The sequence below is a fragment of the Moschus berezovskii genome, chromosome 9 (genome assembly GCF_049115385.1).
Source record: "Moschus berezovskii isolate FMDL1 chromosome 9, NW_MosBer_1.0, whole genome shotgun sequence".
Classification (NCBI taxonomy): Eukaryota; Metazoa; Chordata; class Mammalia; order Artiodactyla; family Moschidae; genus Moschus; species Moschus berezovskii.
Genome location: NC_142468.1, coordinates 17289929 through 17311737, shown reverse-complemented (window position 1 = coordinate 17311737; position 21809 = coordinate 17289929). Strand labels below are relative to the sequence as shown.

The 21809-nt window shown below is 35.9% G+C and overlaps 1 protein-coding gene across 2 annotated transcripts in view; it reads left to right on the top strand.

Annotated features, from left to right (window-relative positions):
- Positions 1 to 21582, top strand: part of YLPM1 (YLP motif containing 1) — a 63712-nt gene extending 42130 nt beyond the window's left edge. Inside the window, exons 10-21 of one of the 2 annotated variants that reach the window (XM_055435657.2) lie at positions 91 to 209; positions 856 to 1010; positions 3812 to 3874; positions 4158 to 4277; positions 4508 to 4684; positions 4771 to 4854; positions 4974 to 5057; positions 7244 to 7324; positions 10529 to 10580; positions 15681 to 15811; positions 20658 to 20840; positions 21165 to 21582. In XM_055435657.2, the coding sequence (XP_055291632.1) occupies positions 91 to 209; positions 856 to 1010; positions 3812 to 3874; positions 4158 to 4277; positions 4508 to 4684; positions 4771 to 4854; positions 4974 to 5057; positions 7244 to 7324; positions 10529 to 10580; positions 15681 to 15811; positions 20658 to 20804 (1213 nt within the window). In that variant the 3' untranslated portion in view covers positions 20805 to 20840; positions 21165 to 21582. Of the gene's footprint in view, positions 1 to 90; positions 210 to 855; positions 1011 to 3811; positions 3875 to 4157; positions 4278 to 4507; positions 4685 to 4770; positions 4855 to 4973; positions 5058 to 7243; positions 7325 to 10528; positions 10581 to 15680; positions 15812 to 20657; positions 20841 to 21164 lie in introns of those variants that run through there. The other variant, XR_016038164.1, reaches the window with a different exon arrangement.
- The last annotated feature ends 227 nt before the right edge of the window (positions 21583 to 21809 follow it).

Genomic DNA, 21809 nt, shown 5'->3' with positions numbered 1-21809 from the left:
TAGAGAAAATTGGGCATATAATGGTGTTGAATTATAAGAGACCGCCATATGTTTTTTATTTACCAAAGAACTTCCTGTTAAACTTTCTAGGACTCAGTCATATCGAGACAAAAAAGACCATTCCTCATCCAGAAGAGGAGGGTTTGATAGGCCTTCCTATGATCGCAAGTCTGACCGACCAGCCTATGAAGGACCGTCCATGTTTGGAGGTATAAAGATGCTGAGAATTGAAAACTATAGGAGATGCTTTTGATTGTAGCTGTGGGTTTAAACTTTCAGAGTGAAATACACTCACAGATTTCTCAGAGATGGCAACATTATCACCAAAAAGAGTCATATAATTGATGAAATAAAATGTAAATTGCTTTTTTTACATTATTAAAGAAATTTTGGAAGACAAAAACAAAATCACTTATAATCCCACCACCTACCTACCATACCACAGCCATTGTAATTTTGTGTATTTCCTCTTATTCTCTTCACATTCATATTAATGAAGTTGTAAACGAAGTCTGCATACAGTTTCTTTATTGTACTTGTTCTCATTGATACTATACTGTATACATTTTTCTGCATGTAAATCTGTTACATTAATGGCTCTATGATAGTTCATCAAGTGAATAAGATGTAAGACTCTCATATTTGATCACTTAGATTGCTTTTAGTTTTTCACTGTTATAAATTAAACTTAAATAAACTAGAAATTCATACCTACTTATGTGAATAAGTTTTCCTAAGCTGGTGACTCATTCTCATATATATTAACATATGTATATATTAGGAGGAGTGGAGAGCATTACAGTTTTAAATAATTACTATATAAATAGTAATCTTGTTCAACCGCTGGCATCCTAGGAGAACGAAGAAGTTACCCAGAGGAGCGAATGCCCCTGCCAGCTCCTTCAATAAGCCACCAGCCACCTCCAGCTCCACGGGTTGAGAAGAAACCTGAATCTAAGAATGTGGATGATATTTTGAAACCACCTGGCCGAGAGAGCAGACCTGAGAGAGTGAGTCCTATGTGGTTGACTCTTTTTATTGCAAATCAGAAGCTGATAAGAGATCTTTTTAGTATCCTGAACAGAATCTCTGTACTTTTCTGTGACATAGTATTTTTTTTTTAATTTATTTTATTGGAGTATAGTTGATATGCAAGGTTGTGTTAATTTCTTCTGTATAGTAAAGTGATTCAGTTACATGTGTAGATATATATTTTCATATTCTTTTCCATTATGGTTTAATCACAGGATTATGAACATAGTCCTCTGTGCTACACAGTAGGACCTTATTGTTTATCTAGTCTATATATAATAGTTTGCATCTGCTAATCCCAGACTTCAATCTGTCTTCCCCCATTCCCCACCTTGACAGGTCTGTTCTCTATGTATGTGTGTCTGTTTCTGTACTGTAGATAAATTCATTTGTGTCATATTTTCGATTCCACACATAAGTCATATAATAATGGTATTTGTCTTTCTCTTTCTGACTTAATTCACTTAGTAATAATCTCTAGGTCCATGCATGGCATTATTTCATTCTTTTTTATAGCTGTGTAGTGTTCTGTTGTGTCTGTGTATCTTCTTTATCCATTCATCCATCAGTGAACATATAGGTTGTTTCCATGTGTGACATAGTATTAATATCAGATTCAGGGCATCTTGCCATCTCCAAATCATCAGTTCTCATAAACTGCCTACCCTTTAGAATCTGAGAAGTTAGAGCTTAATTGCTTGGCAAAAAGAAAGTGTTGATTATCCCCGAATTAAAAAAATTTTTTTAAGTGTTAAATTATAGAAAATAATTAAGAAGAACTCAATTAATTGCACTTTGAAGAAGGGAAAAGAGGATTTGGTCTTACGGCATGTGGAACTTAAAAGGAAGAGTTAGGAGAACTTGATTAGTTTAGACTTACTTTCCTGGTGACCTCCATATATATATAGATAGATAGATAGATAGATATAGATACATAGATATAGATATCTATATATATATAAATATATACACACACATTCTTACATTTACCCTGTATTGCAAAATAATTAGATTCCATTTAAATGAACTGATACTGGGATTTCTGCCAGAGGTTTGACTCCATGTATGTATGTATGTCACTGTGTTAAAGTCTATTTCATCTATTATTGGTATAGTTATACTTCAGCTTTCCTGTGGTTGCTGATACCTTTTTCCATCCTTTTAATTTCAATCTATTTGTGTCTTTCAGTCTGAGATATGTTCCTTCTAGACAGCATATAGTTTCGATCATGTTTTTTAGCAGTCTGATAATTTTTGCTTCTTAATTGGATTGCTTAAATCCATTCATGTGTAATGTTGTTATTGATGTAGATGGCTCAAGTGCCCCGTGGTTAGGATTCAGTGTTTTTGACTGCTGTGGCCCAGGTTCTGTTCCTGGTTGGGGAACTGAGGTCCTGCAAGCCACACGGCAGGGCCACCAAAAAAAAGGGATATGGATGGCTTAATTCCATTCCTGGCTTGCTCAGCTGTATTGAAATACAGTTGGTTTTTGTATATTGTTTGTATATTGCTCCACATTGCTAAACTCATTTATTGGTTCTAATAGATTTTTAGTGGATTCCTTGGGAGTTTTCCTGTATGTGAGATGATATAATCTTGCAGACGGAGATAATTTTACTTCTTACTTTTCAGTCTGGATGCCTCTTTTCTTTGCTTGCCTCGTTGTTCAGTATTGAATTGATGTGGTGAGAGTGGGCGTCCTTGTTTTATTCCAGAACTTAGAAAGAAAACTTTCAGTCTTTCACCATTAAGTACTGTGCTAGCTGTGCGTTTTCATTATGTTGCTGGATTCGATTTGATAATATTTTGTTGTGAAGTTTTATATCCATATTCATAAGAGATACCAAATTTTCTTGTGATGTCTTTGTCTGGTTTTGGTATCAGATTATATGCTAGTTTGAAATACTGGCCTCATAAAATAAGTTGGGAATTGTTCTTTCCTTTTTTTTTTTTTTTCCTGAAAGTGTTGGTGAAGAGTTGGTATTTTTCTTTAAGTGTTTGTTGGAATTCAGTGAGGAAGCCATCTGGGCCTAGGTGTTTCTTGTTGGCAGTGTTTTGACTACTAATTAAGTCTTTTCACTTGTCATAGGTTTGTTCAGGTTATCTGTTCTTCCTGAGACCGTTTCAGTAGCTTGTGTCTCTCTTAAGAATTTGTCCATTTTGTCTGAGTTATCTAGTTTGTTGGTATGCAGTTTCATAGTAGTCCTTGATAACACTTTTAAAATTTTTGTGAGGTTGGCACTCATGTCCTTTCTTTTTTTCTGATTCTAGTAATTTGAATCCTATCTCTTTTTTCTTAGTTTAGCTAAAGGTTTTGTAGATTTTGTTGCTCTTTTCAGAGAACTACCTTTTGGTTCCATTGATTTTTCTTTAATTTTCTGTTCTCTGTTTTAATAACCTCTGCTCTCATATTATTTCCTTCCTTCTTTTTGCTTTACATTTAATTTGTTCTTCCATTTTCTTATGTTGTGTCTTCATTTTTATTAATCTCAAAGTATTTTCTGATTTTTGTTTTGATTTCTTCTTTGATCTATTGGTTATTTAAGAGTATGGTGTTTCATTTTTACATGCTTGTGCATTTCCCAAACTTTTAAATTTCTTTCCATTGTGGTCAGGGATATGCTTTGTATTATTCCTGTCCTCTCGAATGTATTAAGGTTTATTTCATGGCCTATGGTATGGTCTCTCCTGGAGAATATTAGATCTTTATTAACTCTAAGATCAATTCATTGTGGGAAAACAAAAAACACTTAAGTGATTTTTTTTTATTGTGTTTCAGATTGTTGTTATAATGAGAGGATTGCCAGGCAGTGGAAAGACACATGTTGCAAAACTTATTCGAGTGAGTATGGAAAAGTGAAAGCATCACTTGCTTTTGTTAGCCACTTGCCTTCTTAACAAGCAACGTGATGTTGACACAGGTATTTCCTGTTTGATCCGCTCTAGTTGGCCCATCTGGTAGGTGCTGTCTCATTTTGATCTGCTTAAGACAAATACTTTTGCCCCAGCTTGATTTGAAACCATGAGAAGATTGTGTGGTATTTAGCCATAAGAAAAAACTTTGTGCACATTTATTAATTTATTCCATAAATTCTCTTTAACTTTCTTGAATATCTGATTCTTAGGATAAGGAGGTAGAATTTGGAGGACCTGCACCCAGAGTTCTAAGCCTGGATGATTACTTCATCACTGAGGTAGAAAAAGAAGAAAAAGATCCAGATTCTGGAAAGAAAGTGAAAAAGAAGGTATGGTATATTCCTCTCAGGTTACATCCTAATTCATAAATGGTATTGAAAGCATGTTCAGAGAGAAATTATTGACTTTTTTGGACACAAACTTCAGTGCTCAGTTGTGAAGGAAAAGACTACACCTGAGAAAGAAGGAAAGTTGTTTTTATCCAAATGCTAACTAGGGAAGAGATTTAAGGTGATTCCTGCTTTTGCTAACTCTGTATCTCTTTTGTGGGGAATCTTAGGTAATGGAATATGAATATGAAGCTGAGATGGAGGAAACCTACCGTACCAGCATGTTCAAAACTTTCAAAAAGACTCTGGATGATGGCTTTTTCCCTTTCATCATCCTGGACGCCATCAATGACAGAGTTAGACATTTCGACCAGTTTTGGAGTGCAGCAAAAACCAAAGGATTTGAGGTATAGATTTAAAGAACTTTAGAGTATTCTGTGTTATCATGTAAGTCTTGCATTTGTTTGCTTAATCGTTATTTGTTTCTTCTCAGGTGTATTTGGCTGAAATGAGTGCAGATAACCAGACTTGTGGCAAGAGGAATATTCATGGACGAAAGCTTAAAGAAATAAATAAGGTGATTCTTTCTTTCTTTTTTTTTTTTTTTAAAGAAAACAGAGAGGGCACAGCATGGTCTCTTGGTCTTTCTTTGAATAGCTTCCAGAGATAACTTGAGCTCCTGAATCTCTCAATTAGATGGCTGATCACTGGGAAGCTGCACCTCGTCATATGATGCGTCTGGACATTCGTTCTTTGTTGCAGGATGCCGCTATTGAAGAGGTGAGTGTCCTTTGGCTCGAAAGCAGTGCAGAAGCCACCTTTTTCTCCACCATTTTTACTTTGAAAGCATTTTAAATTACAGAAAAGCTGCATGATTAGTATAAGAACACCTGCATGACTTTGATTGAGATTCACTGATTGTTAATATTTTGTCGCATTTTTCTCTACTTAGATTTCTTCTGTTTCTTAATTGTTATTACTGTTACTACTATTCCTGTTACTGTGAAACCATTTGAGAGTAAAAATGCAAACCTCATAAACCCTTTATCCCCTAAGTATTTCAGAAGATACCTCCCATGAGCAGGGGCATTCTCTTACAGAAGTAGAAGTCTCAGTTATCAAATTCAAGAAATTTAACATTTGATAAGATCCTTAGGTAATATAAATTTCCTGAATTCTTTCATGTATAGTCCATATTCATATTTTACCAGTTGTTTCTGTAATGTGCTTTATAGCAGTTTCTTAAAATCCAGGATCCAATCCTTTAATAGAAAAAATGGTTTCTCAGCCATGTCACTGTCATGAAAGACAAAGAAATCTTGAAGCATATTGGTCAGTTAACTTTTTTGTTAGCTCTCCTCATTGTGGGTTTTTCATGATTAGCTTTAGGTTAAACGTTAGCAGGAATGCTACATAAGTGACGTGTTCTTAGTGCATCATATCAGGAGTCATGTGATGTCAACTTATTTTATTATTGTTGATTAAAATATTTATCACTTGGTTTTGGTGATATCTTCAAAGTTTTCTACATTTTTCTCTTTGTAATAAGTGATCTGTAGGGAGATACTTTGAAACTGTTGGTAATCCTGTTCCCTGACAGATTTTCATAGATTGATAATTCTTATCTAAATCAATTATTTGTTTGGTAGAAATAAATCTTTATCATGGAAAAGGAAAGATCTTTCTCTTTTAATCAGTTATATACCTCTGCTTTATTTGACTTCTTCCTGTGAATGAGAGTTATCAATACTCAGTGTTTCCACTGTATTTTTATGTGTTTTTGCCTCCCATGCCACTCGTCAACACATTTCCTTCTGGCTCCTGTCCCAGCCATTCTCTAGAGACTCTCTCACCAGAGAGTTCCATGACAATGAACAATTCTTACTTCTCCTGTTGCATAATTTTGCAGCCACATGTGGCTATGTCCACCTTCTTGAAAACATTTTTCTCAGCTTCTGTGAATCTGCCCTCTCCTGATTTTCTTCTTGCATCTCAGGTCATGATGCAAGTCTCCTTTTCAGTCTCCTTTCCTGGCTTCTCTTGCTGTCCAGTCCTTAAGTGTTGGAATTCTTTAGGGCTGTATCCCAGGCTCTGATTTCAGTCTGCACATTCTGTGTAGATAGTCTTTCTGGTACCTTGAATTGCCTCTTATATGCCCTTAATATTAAATTGTAAAGCTTGGAATGAATTTTATCAATATCTTAGCAGTAATTATATTTGAGCAGAGAGGTTGTGGGTGATTTTTACAATTCTACTATTATTTTCCAAATTTTGTACCAAAAGATATGTATTACTATTACCTTAAATTACCTCAAACTCAACCTATTCAATGTGTGATTGATCCAAACCTGTTCCTCTTCTAATAATCTCTTTTTCAGTAACTAGACCCATCAGTCACTTAGTTGCAGAAACCCTGACTTTTTTACTCTCCATTATTTTTTACTCCTTTTATACCACTGTTTGACTTTATCCCTCCACCATGTAATCAGTCTATACAGTCTATAAATTTTGTCAGTTTTATCTTATAAATACCTCTGTAGTCTCTCTACTCTATTTGCATTGCTACTATTCTGGGCCAAGCTCTCATCATGACTTTTTACTATACCCTGTCTTACATTTTGAGATTTGAATTAAACATGTTTTACGTGATTGAAAAAATACTTGCTAAAGGTTTTCAAAAGAAATCCTAGTAATCTATAGCCATTCAAAACAGATAGCCATCAACTTAGATCATTGTATTCAACTTCACAGGGAATTATAAAGATAGATATCCCAGGAAAATGAAAGGCAAGAATATCATCTTGTCTGTCAGTTCTGTTTCAAAGTTTAGGGTATTAGAAATTTCTTAGTATGTGACAGCGAGTCTGTGCATCTTGCTCTGGGCAACTCAGATCTCAGTGAGGGACTCAACATTTTCCTGAATCTTAACTCAGTCTGTTTTATATGTGATTATTGTGGTGTTGTAGGTGGAGATGGAAGATTTTGATGCAAATATTGAAGAACAGAAGGATGAAAAGAAAGATGCAGAGGAAGAGGAAAGCGAACTGGTAGGAGACAGAACAACCACTTTGAACAAAGTGTCTCTTTATTAAGATTCTTAAGGGTTTAAATTCATCTCTGTGGTCAGATTACTATTGTTGATAAGCACCGTAATGGTAAAAGTTTCCAGAATCATCTTCACGGAGACTTTTGGATATTTTTTATTTTTACCCCGACCAAAGGAAAAGAACCCTCTACTGTGTTGTTAACAAGAAAATTTTAAGAATGCTAAGAAACGTACCCTTGTATTCACTCAACTATTTGTGGGTGGCTCTAGGAGAATATACTTTTTTAAGAAAATCAATTACATATGAAAGAGCATTTTTACATTCCAGCAAATACATGGTACAGCCTATCCAACTTATGCATAATTGTCTCTTCTTTGCTATAAGAGCTCATAACTGAGTTTCTATAAACTGAGGCAGAAGAACTTATTGAATGAGGAGGCAGAGGGTTGCCGCTGACTCCTGGATTTGTTCTTCCGCATTTTATCCTATTAAGTGATGGGGAAAATGATTTGACTGTGTAGGCAATGCATTTTGCTTAGGTAAAGGCTTACATAAGTGTGAATTCAGAGTTCCCGTGTACCTACTGTAAATGCTTTTGATCACACCTCTGTTGTGATGTCTGCCTTACCCTGTCATTTAAGAGTATGCGACTTCCAGACTTATGTTATTTTCAGTGTTTGCTAATGCGGTACAGAGATTAGCAATGCCTTGAAATAGTGTTGCTTTTTTAATTCAAAATATTATTTGTTTTATTTAATACTTCAGCCCTTGCTAAAGTTGCTTTTCATATTCTTCTGAAAATGTACAAAGTGAGAACCCTGATTCCTCCCCCTAGAGAATACATGCTAAGAAGTGGTCATCACCCCATGTGTGTTATAGAGGACTCTGGATAGAAACTGTGTGTTTGCATAGAGATGGTGTCAACCTCTACACTCCTAGATTTCGTATGTGGATTAAAAATTAAGCTTTAAAGTTAATGGCATTTGAGTCTCAGTATGTTTTTTTTTCCCTTTAAACGAAGTCTTTTTATTTAATTAGATTGTATTTTAACATACATGATCTAAGGTGTAGGTAGGAAATTCACTTAAAGGTCCACGCTGTCCTGAAATATGGCTAATGACAAGTTTAGTTACTTGCAGCATGCATACTAGAAAGCCATCACATGAGAAGTCTATAATGTCAGCTCTCTGAAACTCTGTCTTCCTTTGTAGAGATTTCAGTTCAGGATGTGGTTCACAACATATGACTTGCTTAGGTATAGGTCAAAACTTGGAACTTTTAATTGAATGTACTATTATTTTTTAAAGTGAAACACAGTGTAATACAATATTTTTTCACCAAAAACATGGCATTGAAACTTTCGAACTCTACCCTACTGAACTATCTCTTTTATTTCCAAGTAACCTAATGTTTCAAAGAGTGAGAAGATTAAGTTTTAAGGAAGAAAAGGGTAGTTCCAGCAGGGAGAGCTTAACGTACTCATTTTGCTTAACCTTTATGTTATAAAACTTCTCTTAACCTTTTTTCAAAATGCAGAATCCAGGTCTCCTATTGTTGGGTTCTATTCCAGGAGTAAAAGATTCTTGGAAAATTTTAATAAAAGGGTTAAGAGCAAGTCTCTTATCATTCAGACCATTTTAATGGAATTTTCACTCAATTTTATGTTTTCTACTCTGTACTGATTACTACAGCTGTGTGAAATCCATACTTTTCTTGGTCAAGAAACTCCTTTGGGGGGATCATTGGTATGATATTTTGTCTTCTTTAATGCCTCAGTGGACCTTGTAGATATGACTCAGAATTTTAAAATATATTATTCTAGAAACACTTAAAGTTTTTAGATGATTTTTGAGATATAACAGTACAGATTCCATCAGTACCAAACTTTTAGCACCATCACTTCAACCTTTGTCTTCGTTTGTTCTTGCAAATGTATTTGGAAATACATTAATAATTATATTATCATATAATTTATAATCTGAAATACTACCTAATTAGTTCAAGTTGAATTATTAGTCTGGCTTAAAGACTACGAATGTATAAAACCTATTGATTTCCTGGAAGATTGATAATGCTCTAGTAAACTCTTACACAGAAGCTATTGTCATGAACTGTTCAACATACTTTCCACCTTTACCTGTGTGTCAGTGTCTTCTATGAACTTCAGCATTCCCAATAGTAGAAAGATACATTAATTCTTAAAAGAAGATGCTGACACCTTTGATGAATCTGTCCTGTATAATAAGTCCTAATATAAAAGTTCTGTATGTAAAGATCTAATAGAGAAGAACAGTGTCCAAATGAAGCGAAACCTGTTTTACTTCAGTGAATTATATGGAAATTAATTATAAATCAGTGAATTATATGGAAAAGGCATACATTTGCTAGGCGAATAAACTGAAAGGCTTTACTGCATAGTTAAATAGGTACATTGGGAAATTTGCAAATCTTTGTAGGACTTTGAAATAAACCACTCAGTTATTTTACTAAATAAGACATAAATTGCCTGTGGAGATTTCTGGTTTTTCCTGTAATACAAAAAGTGTAATTTTAAAAAAACATCAGAAATAATAATCTAGCTTCCAATTGATGAAAAAGTAATACTCTGAAATAGATTCAGTAAAATTAGTCTTTGTAAGATCTAACTGGCAAATGGATTGAATCTTTCTAAAATGAGGTTGAACTTAATAATTGTGTACAGTGATACCCAGTTTCCTCCTTTCTTCTGAGTATCTAAAATTACACTGGAATACAAAGTAACTGTCTTGAAGAATACTCCTTGGACCTCATGGCTACTATCACTTGATAATAGCAATTGTATTTAGAAATAACCTGGCTAGTGTTATAAGTTCTCTGCCACTCTGAATGACGTTATTTAGCATGGTAACTACCATCCATTCTTACTGTATTGGCTCTACAGCTGTTTTTCAGACTACAGTTGTGTGTCCTGAACTGTAGTTGCCTCAAAGCGCCTTCATGATACTATTCTAAAGTGCCTGTCCTAAAATCTGGGTAGTGAAAGTTCGTGAATTTGGTAATTCAGTTTCTTCAGAGATAATGAGACTGTTTTCCCTAAGGCTATATTTATAAATAGTGAGTGGAAACTGAATCCATTCCCAGTTGTAATGCTTTTCCAATTCAAAAGTGATATGCATGTATGTGTCTCTTTCTAACCCTTCGAGCTTCTCTCTGTGTACGATTTAGGGTTACATTCCGAAAAGCAAATGGGAGATGGACACATCTGAGGCAAAGCTAGGTGGGTATTTCCTTTTTCCTGTTTTTATATGTGATACCTGATGGTAATGGTCATAGATCTTTCTGCTATAAGAAGAACAATTCCCCCAAATCTCTGCTTAAACAAAGATTTTAGGCCTACCTTACCTACATCCTCAGTCTGTTTTGCTGACTTTCATTTATATCTTGTGACAGAGTAAATGCAAATATGCGATAAATTTAGTAATAAAATATTGTCACTTTAAAATCCATTTATTTATATTAATCAGAAATGTCACTTCTAAAATTCATTCATTTATATTAATCAGGAATGTTGGTGCAGATGAGATTTCTTTATAAAAGAATATTTAACTGCAGTTCAAAATTGAAGTTGATTATGAATATTTTGGATAATAGTGGTAGTAAAAATAATAAATATTGAAGTTTAAAAATTAATTAAAAAGCAGTTATTTTCTTTGTATAGTAAAAGTTTGTAAGTGGGGGAGGTAGATATATAATTTAGGTTTTTGAGGAGCCTGGTTTGTAAGATTCCATTTAAATTTTCCTCCCACTGGTCTTTAGTGCAGGTAACAAGGTAAACTGGTGAAAATTATTGTCTGAATAAAAAACTGGAGTTGCTTAACGTGGGGTTCTTTGTCAAGTAGAAAATCACATATATCCAATGGATTTTCCACCAATATTTCATGGTAATATTACAGAACTTTTTTTTTAATCTCACCTAAAGAGAACCATTTAATATGTTGAGTAAGATGTATTAGTAAATAATTTAAGCTGGTGATATAAGATTTTTTTAATAGACCATGCTACTGTATGAAGTATGACTGTTGGTCTCTGCATTTCTCTTCTGTAATTATGCTGTAACCCCCAGAGCTGAAGTAACCATAGAAACATACCTTAAATTTATAGAACAAATTTGAATAATTTAGCTGCTTCACTGTTTGGGATATACTCTCTGTGTTTCTGACATCAGAGGGGTGCATTTTACACACAGTTGCATAGACTGTGCCTTTTATTTTGCCCAGTTGATCATGTGAGCCATTGATGTTGACCAGATCTAATGTTAAAAGATAATTCTGTAAACAGTAGTATTACCATATTGTTGGGATAGATACTTTGTTGCAAAGTCTGGAATTTTTTTCTAGTGTACGGCATGTGAAAATTTTATGTGGTTATTGACATATTCTTCCATTCGTCCTTCCTCTGTGGGAAATCCGTTTTAATAATAACCAACTATCTCCTTCCCTGAACTTTTAAAGCATTCGAAAGTGCTTAAATGCAATTAAATATGTAGGAAAATAATAATAACAAATTGGTTTTAAATAATAATGCTGTAGATATGTTTATTTTAACATTAGTTTAAATCTGAAGTTCTGTACTTATAGAATAACCTATAAGACTGTAAGATCATTTTCCTCTTTACTGCTTTTCTAAGTAGTGATTATCTTTTGGGGCAAAGAGAATTGGTAATTAAAGAGATACGGGAATTATACAATATTTTAGCTGAGCATATAATCTTTAAGAGGCCTTTGTAATATATTATCTAGGATAATGCTTTTTTCAACTTGAGTTGGTCCACACTCTTATTTTCCTTTCTAATATCTAAAGAGAAAGGAAAATGTAATTTAGTTATGATGATTATCCAAGATAATATGACATTAATCTTGATATCCCTTTCCAGAAAAAATTCTGGCCTGTCTGCTATTTGCTTCTCAGAAAATACATTTAATACAAATTCAGTCCATTTTAGGTTTTTTTTTTTTTTTGACTGTGAGGCATGTGGGATCTTAGACCCCTGACCAGAGATCAAATCTGCACCGCCTGTATTGGGAGGCCAAGTCTCAACCACTGGACTGCCAGAGAAGTCGCACAGATGCAGTCCATTTTAAAGACAATGCCAGAAATAAGAGTTGTTAAATAAACCATTTCAGTTAAAGGCACTGAGGATCTAGTGATGAATCTAGGAAATAAGTTCTTACATGTTTGCTGCTGGGTTTTTGATTGTGACGGTGATGTTCCATATCATGACTCGCCTCTTGCACCACTTTGTTATCTTGAGAGCTAAATCATCTGTCGAGGAAGGAGTGTACTTCTTTGATATTGGTCCACGGAGCCAATTGAGAAGAAGAAGAGCCTAAAGCACGAGGCTCTGTTCTTTTATGTTACCTTCCTTATCATAACAAATTCAATAGATCTGACTACCAGGTACAACTTTATTTTACCAACATTTCTTAAATATCTCTTGGTAACATGATTATGCTGGGTGGACACATATTGAGCTTTAGTGATGTCATGTATTGAGCTAGACAAGCTGAATCTGTAACTGAGAAATTTTGACTTACAAATGAATTGGCCAGTGAGAAAATATTCACTTACTTGTAATCTTTCAAGCAACTGTTAAATCTTATTGTTGAATCTTGATCTGTGTTCATTAAGTATAGTATTCAGTTCAGCCTGTGTGTGTGTGTGTGTGTTAAAGTAGAAGCAGTGTGATTTTAGGAAAATTCAGAACTCGCCTGAGTTGCCTCTGGCTTGGCTGTCACGGAGTTGTTGAAGTCTGCCTGTAACCCACTCTCAGTAGCACTTTGTTTCTTTTCCAGCTGGGACACAAGCACCCTAAGGCAAGGGTGGGTGTTCCAGGACACATCAGATGCTAGAATTCAGCATTCAAGCTGCTTACATTCCACCGACATGATTTTGGTTTCTCAAACAGTGAAAAACCAGAAGTATGCTTGAGACTCTTGTCAGCCTAATTTAGGTTTCTTCATATAGCTTACTTTTGCTTTTCTCATCTCAGTGTCATTTGTTTATGAGTTTGTTTATGAGTTACTGTGTACTGGCCTTCCACATGTCAGGCAGTTTCATCTCTTCCCAGTTGGAATGTAGTTATTATTTTGTATAGGCATGTAACCCTTGTGTGTTCACCATGAGCAAATTTTGAGAAATATCTTTTATGTTTAGAAAACATAGATGTATCTAAAATTTTTTTTCTGTTGTGCTATATATAATATACTGTTTTGAAGATATGGTAAAATTCTGTGACCTGCCGAGTTGGATATTTAAACTTTCACCTTCATCTCCAAACTTCATCTTTTGAAATTGAGACCTCTGAAAATCATTAGTATGAGTGTATTGGATACCAGTCGTCTTCTGTAACTAACAGATACCCCAGATTCCTTCCTTCACCTTATGCCATACATCTGTGTGTGTGAGTTTCCAGGATGCCATGCGGAGGAGGCATGAACCTTTCTTCAGCTCCAAGAGGGAAACTTTAAGCTTGTTGTGCACAATAAAATTTCAAATTAAACATTACAAACAAGGGTGTTCAGACTAGAAATACATACTCTTCTGAACTTCCATGTTGCAAATGTGGAACTCCTGGTGTGTAACTCCTGTCATACACCCAGTGTATGAGGAAGAGTTCTTATAGTTTTCACACTGTCCTTCTGTAATTGCTGCCTGACCATGTTCTATTCTTGGAATTGAAATATGAAATTTTCCTTTGAAGTATTGTAATGTCGAAGTTGATCTTACTAAGTTTGGAAATCCTTTGACGTTCAATAAGTGTGTTGGAGCGGCTGATACTTTACACTATTCAACTGAGAACAGTTTTACTGTTTGTGGGCTTCGTTGGTTTTTCTAATACCATATTCTGTGTCCCTGTGCAATCAAGGTGTCACCTGTAAGATATTGTGTACTATGGCCTGTCCTGTACATATAGCTTTAGAGCCCCTTGGTATGGCATGTGATTTACAGAGGAGGTTAGAAGACTGTTTCTGTTGCGCTCATCCATGTTAAAAATTTGCCAAAGTGATATGATAAAAATTTCTTGAGTTTTGTAAAGTGTTGTAGTTTGCCTTGCTGATTTTTCAGTAATATTGCTTTTATGGGGGTGGGGCTTAGGAAATAAAAGCTTTGACAAGTATGCAAAATTTTACTGGTTTTTGAGATCTGTATGGTATGCATAATTAGTTGTGTGTGTAACTTTTACATTTGAAGCATAAACTCAGCTTACCTCCTGCTTCCATTGTACTTTTCTTTCACGTTCTGTCTGCCTTGATGCCTAAAAGGTTTCTATTATATACACTCTTCACCATTTATGGAGTTAAATGGAGTGTGGTTATTGTATGTTTCTGAAGTGTGTAGGTTTTCCTTTATTGACCTACCTAATAATAGTATGTTTTTATAACTGTAGATGATCCAAAAGTTTAGTGCTTCAGTGTAGCTTATATATATATATATGTACATATATATGTGTCTGTGTATGTGTGTGTGTGTATATATATATATATATAAAACATAATATTTCACATGTAGAATTAAAGATCACAACTAACAACCAATAAAAAAGACCATACATATTTCCATCATGTGTTCTTGAAGACACCTAAACTCATATCTCATAATTTCTGAATCAGCACTCCCTGTTAATTTAATTGACTAACGTTTGGGACTCTTGGAAAGCCTCTCAGATTAAGGATTCAGAAAAAAATTCAGATCCAGCCACTTTGGCTGACTAGCCCTCAGCCTCAGAATAGTCAGCAGCACTTTAAAGTACAACCAAAGAAAGTGGTGATTCGTATGATCGACTTACCCGTAAACATTAACTTATGGCAAATCCTATCACAGTGGTCAAAATCCCAAGAAACTGTTCATCTAAAATGTTAGCTTGGCTCACTAAGTTCTTGTACTACCTGTTTTTCATATTACACGGTATCACAGATGATTGCAGATCCAATGGGTGGTGTTGTGTTAAAGAAACAAAAACAAAAAAGAATGGAACGTTGCTTTTCGTCAGAACATGAGACTGAAGTGTGATTTTAGGTGGGTGGGGAGGATAAGGAGGCCAGTAAACAAGTGTCTTCTCTTGCTCTGCCCATATTTGTTACTTAAACCAGCATAGTAATGTAAAGGCTGCCAGTATGAACACCAGATAAAAGAGTGGAAATTGCACAGAACTTGATATTATCTCAGCCAAGAAGAGAGTTTGGATCTGCAAGTGGTGCTGCTCTCAGAAATGTGGATGTGCCCTCCGATGGTGTTCCAGCCTTCTTTTCCCTTGTTTGTGTGTCGTGTGCAAACTCACACTCTTCCTTAATGCTGCGGCTCTGTGTTTGTCCCTCAGACAAGTTGGATGGCTTGAGAACTGGCACAAAAAGGAAACGTGACTGGGAGGCTATTGCCAGCAGAATGGAGGACTATCTTCAGCTCCCTGATGATTATGACACTCGTGCTTCTGAGCCTGGGAAGAAGAGGGTAAGAGACCATCAGTGATTACCAATAGTTAAAGGCCCGTGTAGACATCTGGTTTTAGAAGGTTAAAGTCAGATAAATACAAATGCTGTTTTTCAGAGTGGTTTGATTTATACTGCACCATATTACACATTTGTAAAAGAGACCCTACAGATTATCTGATCAAAATGTACAAATAACTTAAATAATGGAGAACAGAGCCTCACATGGTTAGCACGTTATCAACCTTAAAGGAGTTTGGAATGGCTGCTTGTGCCATTTTGTCATGGAGCAGGAGAGTCAGGTGTGAAGTAGAGTATTGAAGAGAATCTGTGGGACTTCTTAATGGATCAGATGTAGAGGGTCCAGGATGAATGGGATCAAAAGTGACTTTTCAGGATTCTGGCCATAAGCATTCCATGTATGTGGTGCCATTTACTGAGTTAGTGTAATGTAGGGAAGACATAAGTTTGAGAGTGAAAACTCAGAAGTTCAGCGAGGTACCAGTGAAGTTAGAAGTGGTAATAGGACTTGGGACTCCAAAATTTAGAAGTTCAGATAGAGGTAACTGTTTTAAGAAGGAAAGAATAGTTCATTGTTAAATGATACAGAGAAGACAAGTAAACTGAGAAAAGAGAACTCACCATTGAATTTGGCAACATGGTGATCATTGATGTTTGATCAAAAAAAAAAAGTCAAGCTTTCTTAAAGAGTTGAGGGGAGAAGCCAATTTCGAGCAGATTTGAAGAATAGGAAATGAGGAAGTGCAGAACAGCAAATGTAGATAAGTTTCTGAAGAAGCTCAGCTATGATAGGGAACAAAATAACGAAGCCAAGTTGTTGAATAGGTCTTCCACACAGATGGCAAATTCAATAAAAGTGGTATTTGTATGCGTCCTTTAAAGCAGAATAAAGTAAGAGGTGTAATATTGTACATGATCCATATAAAGCTTTTCCAGCTAGTCTGTCTTGATCTTTCTTTTAAGTATATGCAGACCTACCATTCTTTTTAATTTATTTTATTTTTGGCTGTACTGCACAGCAGTTTCCTGACCAGGGATTGAAACCTGGGCCCTTGGCAGTGAAAGCGCCGAGTCCTAACTACTGGACTGCCAGGGAATTCCCTACCCTTCTTTTTAAATGGCTGCCTAGTGTACCATCATTTGGTTGAATAATCAGTTATTATATTTATCCATTTCCTTATCAGTGAATGCTTATGCTGTTTTCATTTTATTGCTAATGTAATACTGTGGTGTAAGTTGCATGTGTTTGTCTTGGCAACCTTTTGACAGTGTATCTCTAGGGTGTGTTTTTAGCCTTAAAGCTGCAAACTCATAGAATATGATGTATCATTCTGACAGCTATTATGAGATAGTTTTCCAGAAAGGTTGCGCCTATTTATGCACCCACATGTAAGTAAATGCCTGTTTTTTTTCACACTTGTACCAGCAGTGCTGTTACTGAACTTTTTAACTTTTGACAACCTGATAGGTGAAAAATGGTATCTCATTTTGCATTTCATCAAGTAAGAATGAAGTTGTTTATCATTTCTTTATCTTTACACATCATTTCTTTTTTTGTGAATTCCCTCAGTACTTTAATAGTAAAAGGATGTTTATTGTAAGAGAATGAAAAATACCACTTCATTACAATGGATACCATTACAGGGGACTCCAGGTTTCAAATAGTGCAGACAATCCCTGGGCCTGCCCTTGTTTGTGTGTCTTGAGACCTGATTAGTGGCCTTCTGTGTCTGGGTGGCCCAGCTCTACCCAGGGACTACATGTCTTGATACCTCTTATTCCAGTTTTAAGGTTGGGGCAACAGAAGCAGAAATAGCTCTTTCTTGGGAATAATAATTTGGTGTAACAGTGAATAATCTCAAGTGAGAAATATTTTTCTCTAGTTCATTTTTAGTTAGGTAACTATTACTCTTTTCAGTAGGAAGTGTGTAATCCCATATAATTTACTCTGTAAGCTGAGTGGACAAAAGCGTGAGCTGTATGCATCCTAGTTCATTAAGTGGCTCCTCTTTTCACTCCCCTCCCTGCCTTCCTTCCTCATTTCAAATTGTTTTTAACATTCAAACCGTTTTCCAAAATCAACTTCTGAGCATAAGGAAATCCTGCAGGTAGCATGGAATGCAGGACTCACTACTCATTCCTTTCCTGGAGTTGCTTGATTTCTATAACCCAGGTTTTTATAAATATTGGGTAGATTCCTGGGATTAATTTACACCAGAACACAAAGGTAGTTCTGTAGAATGGATCATACTAGAGTTTTACCAATATGGCTAGGATTTAAAATATAATTAAAAATTTTTTTCCACTTGCTTAGTTTTGTATAAAATGACTTTAATTTGTGTTTCTTTGATAACTGTAGAAAAGTGAACATTTCCCTAGTTTTACTTGAGAACTCAAATGTTTTAGAGATATTTTTGGTGACAGTGGATAAAATGTACACACGTAAACTTCTGAGTATTGGTCAAGAGTTTTCTTTATTATACCTTTTTTTTTCCCTTAACAGCTAAGGTAAATGGCAAAAAATTGAGATTGTAAATGTCAATAAAAGTACCTATCTAGGAAGGTTAGGAGGAACACTTGGCATTTACAAAGCCATTTCTAGGTGCTAGTCATTATTTCTGCTCCTTACATTTTTTTGTAATCATTCATTCCTTTTACAGAATTGTATGTCTATATGTCAGGTCTGTGCAACTGCGGCCTCTTATATTTTCATTTCAGCTTTAAAATTTGGGGCATTTGTGCTGAAACATATTACTTTTTAAAAAAATAACTACTTTCTTTCATAATTCCATATTCTTTATTTTATCTGAGTTTTAGAGACCTAGAATTTAAACTTCAGATTTAAAACAACTTAGTTTACACAGGGCAAGATTGATTATTTAAGTCTGTGCTAAGGATGTACTGTGGACTGTTTTCAGTCTGTTTCTTTGTTCGATGGCCACAATTCATCTGTCTGTCCATCCATCCATTCTTCAAACCATAGTCATCTTTTGCTAAAGTGTGTACCCTTGATCCCAAGGAGAACTGAAGAGAGGGTACATAAATTTGTCAGAATAAATACATCAGCATTAATGGGCATTAAGCCTAGAGATCTTGGTATTCAGAAACCCACATTATTTATTAGGCTTTTTATTAAGCCCCATGAAGGAAATTGAGCCATAGGTTTTCTGCCCACAAATAAATGTACCTTTAAAAAGGTCAGGTATTATCAATTTTCCCCCACAGCTGCGAACTGGGTGTATTATCTTTAGCCAAGTGGTTGATAAAAGCAATTATCAAAGGAAGAAATAAAACAGAAGCCAGTCCTTTGATTACCATTCCTATAGACAGTAATAGGGAGGGTCATTTTACCTCTCAGAGCAGTTACACATTTCCAGGTACAGCATGGATGAACGTGCTCTGGTTCCCTCTCCTTGTTACAGATCATAGTCACAACAAATCACAAGCCATATTTAAAATACAGTCTCTGCAGACTTTGGTACTAGGCAACTGCAAAGCACAGTTATAAGTATTTTACCTTTTACAGGTTAAATCTGCTTATATTTTTTAAATTATTACTATAATACATACAAATCCATGTTTTAAAAATATCAGAACACCAATAGAAAATGTCCCTGATTCATTTATTTGTAGGGATAATCTTGCCATAAATGGTATCAGCTGAGTCTGTCTCTTGGTCTCTTTATCTCATCAGTAAAAGTAATGATACCGGTTCCCTGTTTTCTAAGAATAAATTTTAAAAACTTTTATTATGTAGAGATGAGACTCAGTCTTTGATCTAAGATGCTTATGGTCTGTTAGGGAAGGGAGCGGAGAAGGCAATGGCACCCCACTCCAGTACTCTTGCCTGGAAAATCCCATGGACAGAGGAGCCTGGTAGGCTGCAGTCCATGGGGTCGCTAAGAGTCGGACATGACTGAACGACTTCACTTTCACTTTTCCCTTTCATGCATTGGAAAAGGAAATGGCAACCCACTCCAGTGTTCTTGCCTGGAAAATCCCAGGGACAGGGGAGCCTGGTGGGCTGCCGTCTATGGGGTTGGACAGAGTCAGACATGACTGAAGCGACTTAGCAGCAGCAGCAGGGAAGGGAGATCTGTCAGTGGATAATTGCAATATAATGTGAAAGTTCAAAACTAGACATGTCAAATCTGGAAGTAACTCCAGGGAAGCAATGATCATTTGATTGACAAAAGACAAGAGGGATAAAGCAGGGTTTGATGACTAGATTCATGCTAGGCGGATCAGGTTAGAGCAAAGACATTTTCAGGACAGAGATGGGAATGACCCAGTGTGCTCTGAAAGTACTTTTGTAACTGGTGAGCTACAGTCCATGGGGTTGCAGAGAGTCAGACACAGATAGCGACTGAACACACATCTGTGAAGTGTCATAGGTACCGCCCAGAGATGCTGCAGGAGGGCAGGGCCAGATCCAGAGGAACCTGTGCGCTTGGATTTTAACCTGTAGGTTGGGCAAGGATTTAAAGCTGTGGCAGAGTGGACCAGAGGAAGTGAGAATGAAAGTAGGAAGCCTCAGCAGAAGTTAGTGCTTTATTTTTTACTTCAGGTAAAAAATGAGGCTGGTGAACGGAAAAGGGGTGATAGGAGGTGGAGGGGACAGGGCTGAACTGTTCCGGAGCTGGTGTGGCTAGGACTTGTGATTGACTAAAGTTTTCTTTCTGTAACTTAAGATGTATGACTCTCTTCAGTTCTCCAGTTAACTTCTAATTTTTTAAACCCCTGGCCTCAAATTAGTTATCCTACCTGTTAAACTATTCAGAAAGCTAAGAGACTGTTTGCATATTTATTTTTTTCTAAAGCCCAGCCTAACACTATGTTCTTTTTAGGTGAGATGGGCAGACCTGGAAGAAAAGAAGGATGCAGATAGGAAAAGGGCCATAGGTTTTGTGGTCGGACAGACTGATTGGGAGAAGATCACAGATGAAAGTGGTCACCTGGCTGAAAAAGCCCTCAATCGAACCAAATATATATGAAACTTAGTTTTTGAATGGAGTCATTACTCCTCTAAGGTAAGGGTACACGGTCATATAAATAGCCTACTGTGTGTTGTTTTGAAGAGTTTGAGATAAAGAAGACAGCATGCTTTGCTAAAAATGCTTCTCTTCCTATATTATTTTCTGGTTCTAAGAGTAAGTATGTGCCAGTTGCCAGCATTTATAGTTGAGGGTATTAGAAAAGGAAGCAATTTTCTGCAACCTGGCTTACTTATAAAAATATAAGACTTAAGCTTGAATTCTGTAGATTTGGGAAGGAGTGGCATGATGAGAGACTGAGGTCTGCTGAATTTGCTGTCTGTTCCTTCCTGCCGTGACAGCCTTTTCTTTTCTTTGCAGGTGGTTCGCTTTGAGGTGATCTGCAGCACGGCCTCATGGAGCGTCGTTGTGTGTCCCCTTGCTTCCTCGTTTCAGTTTTTGTTTTGTTTCTACTGCTTTAGTTTTTTAAAGTTCTCCAGTGTCCCCAAGAGGTATTAGAGTCTCGCTCTAACTTGAGCAAGACATTAATTTTTCTTTTTAACTACTTTGGGGAGGGAGGGAGTGATAGCATAACTGCTGAAGCCAGGTGGAGATCTGCTGGAGGACTCCAACAGACAGTGTTTCCTCCACTGTACAGTTGTCACAGACTATCTCTATCATCATTGCTTTGTGGCTGTTTTTGTTTTTTACTGTATGTAACTGGTAGCTGATTGTACTAGGATTAAACAAAATAAACTTTCATGATAAAGCCATGAGATTCATGGGCTATACAGCATGAGCCCCTTTCTCTTGTTTTCTTAATTTTCTTTTTATTGCTTTTTTAATATGGTGTGTTCTGATTACGTGCTAGTTGAACATCTTGAAAACCTCGTTCGCATCTATGATTCCATAGCGCATGTTGTAAACACAAGGCTCAGCAGTGGTCACAACACTTATCTTTGTTTTATAGCTGATTTCTTTTTCTGTCTTTGTGTCTTGAAGACTAATAGAGACAATTTCAAATAT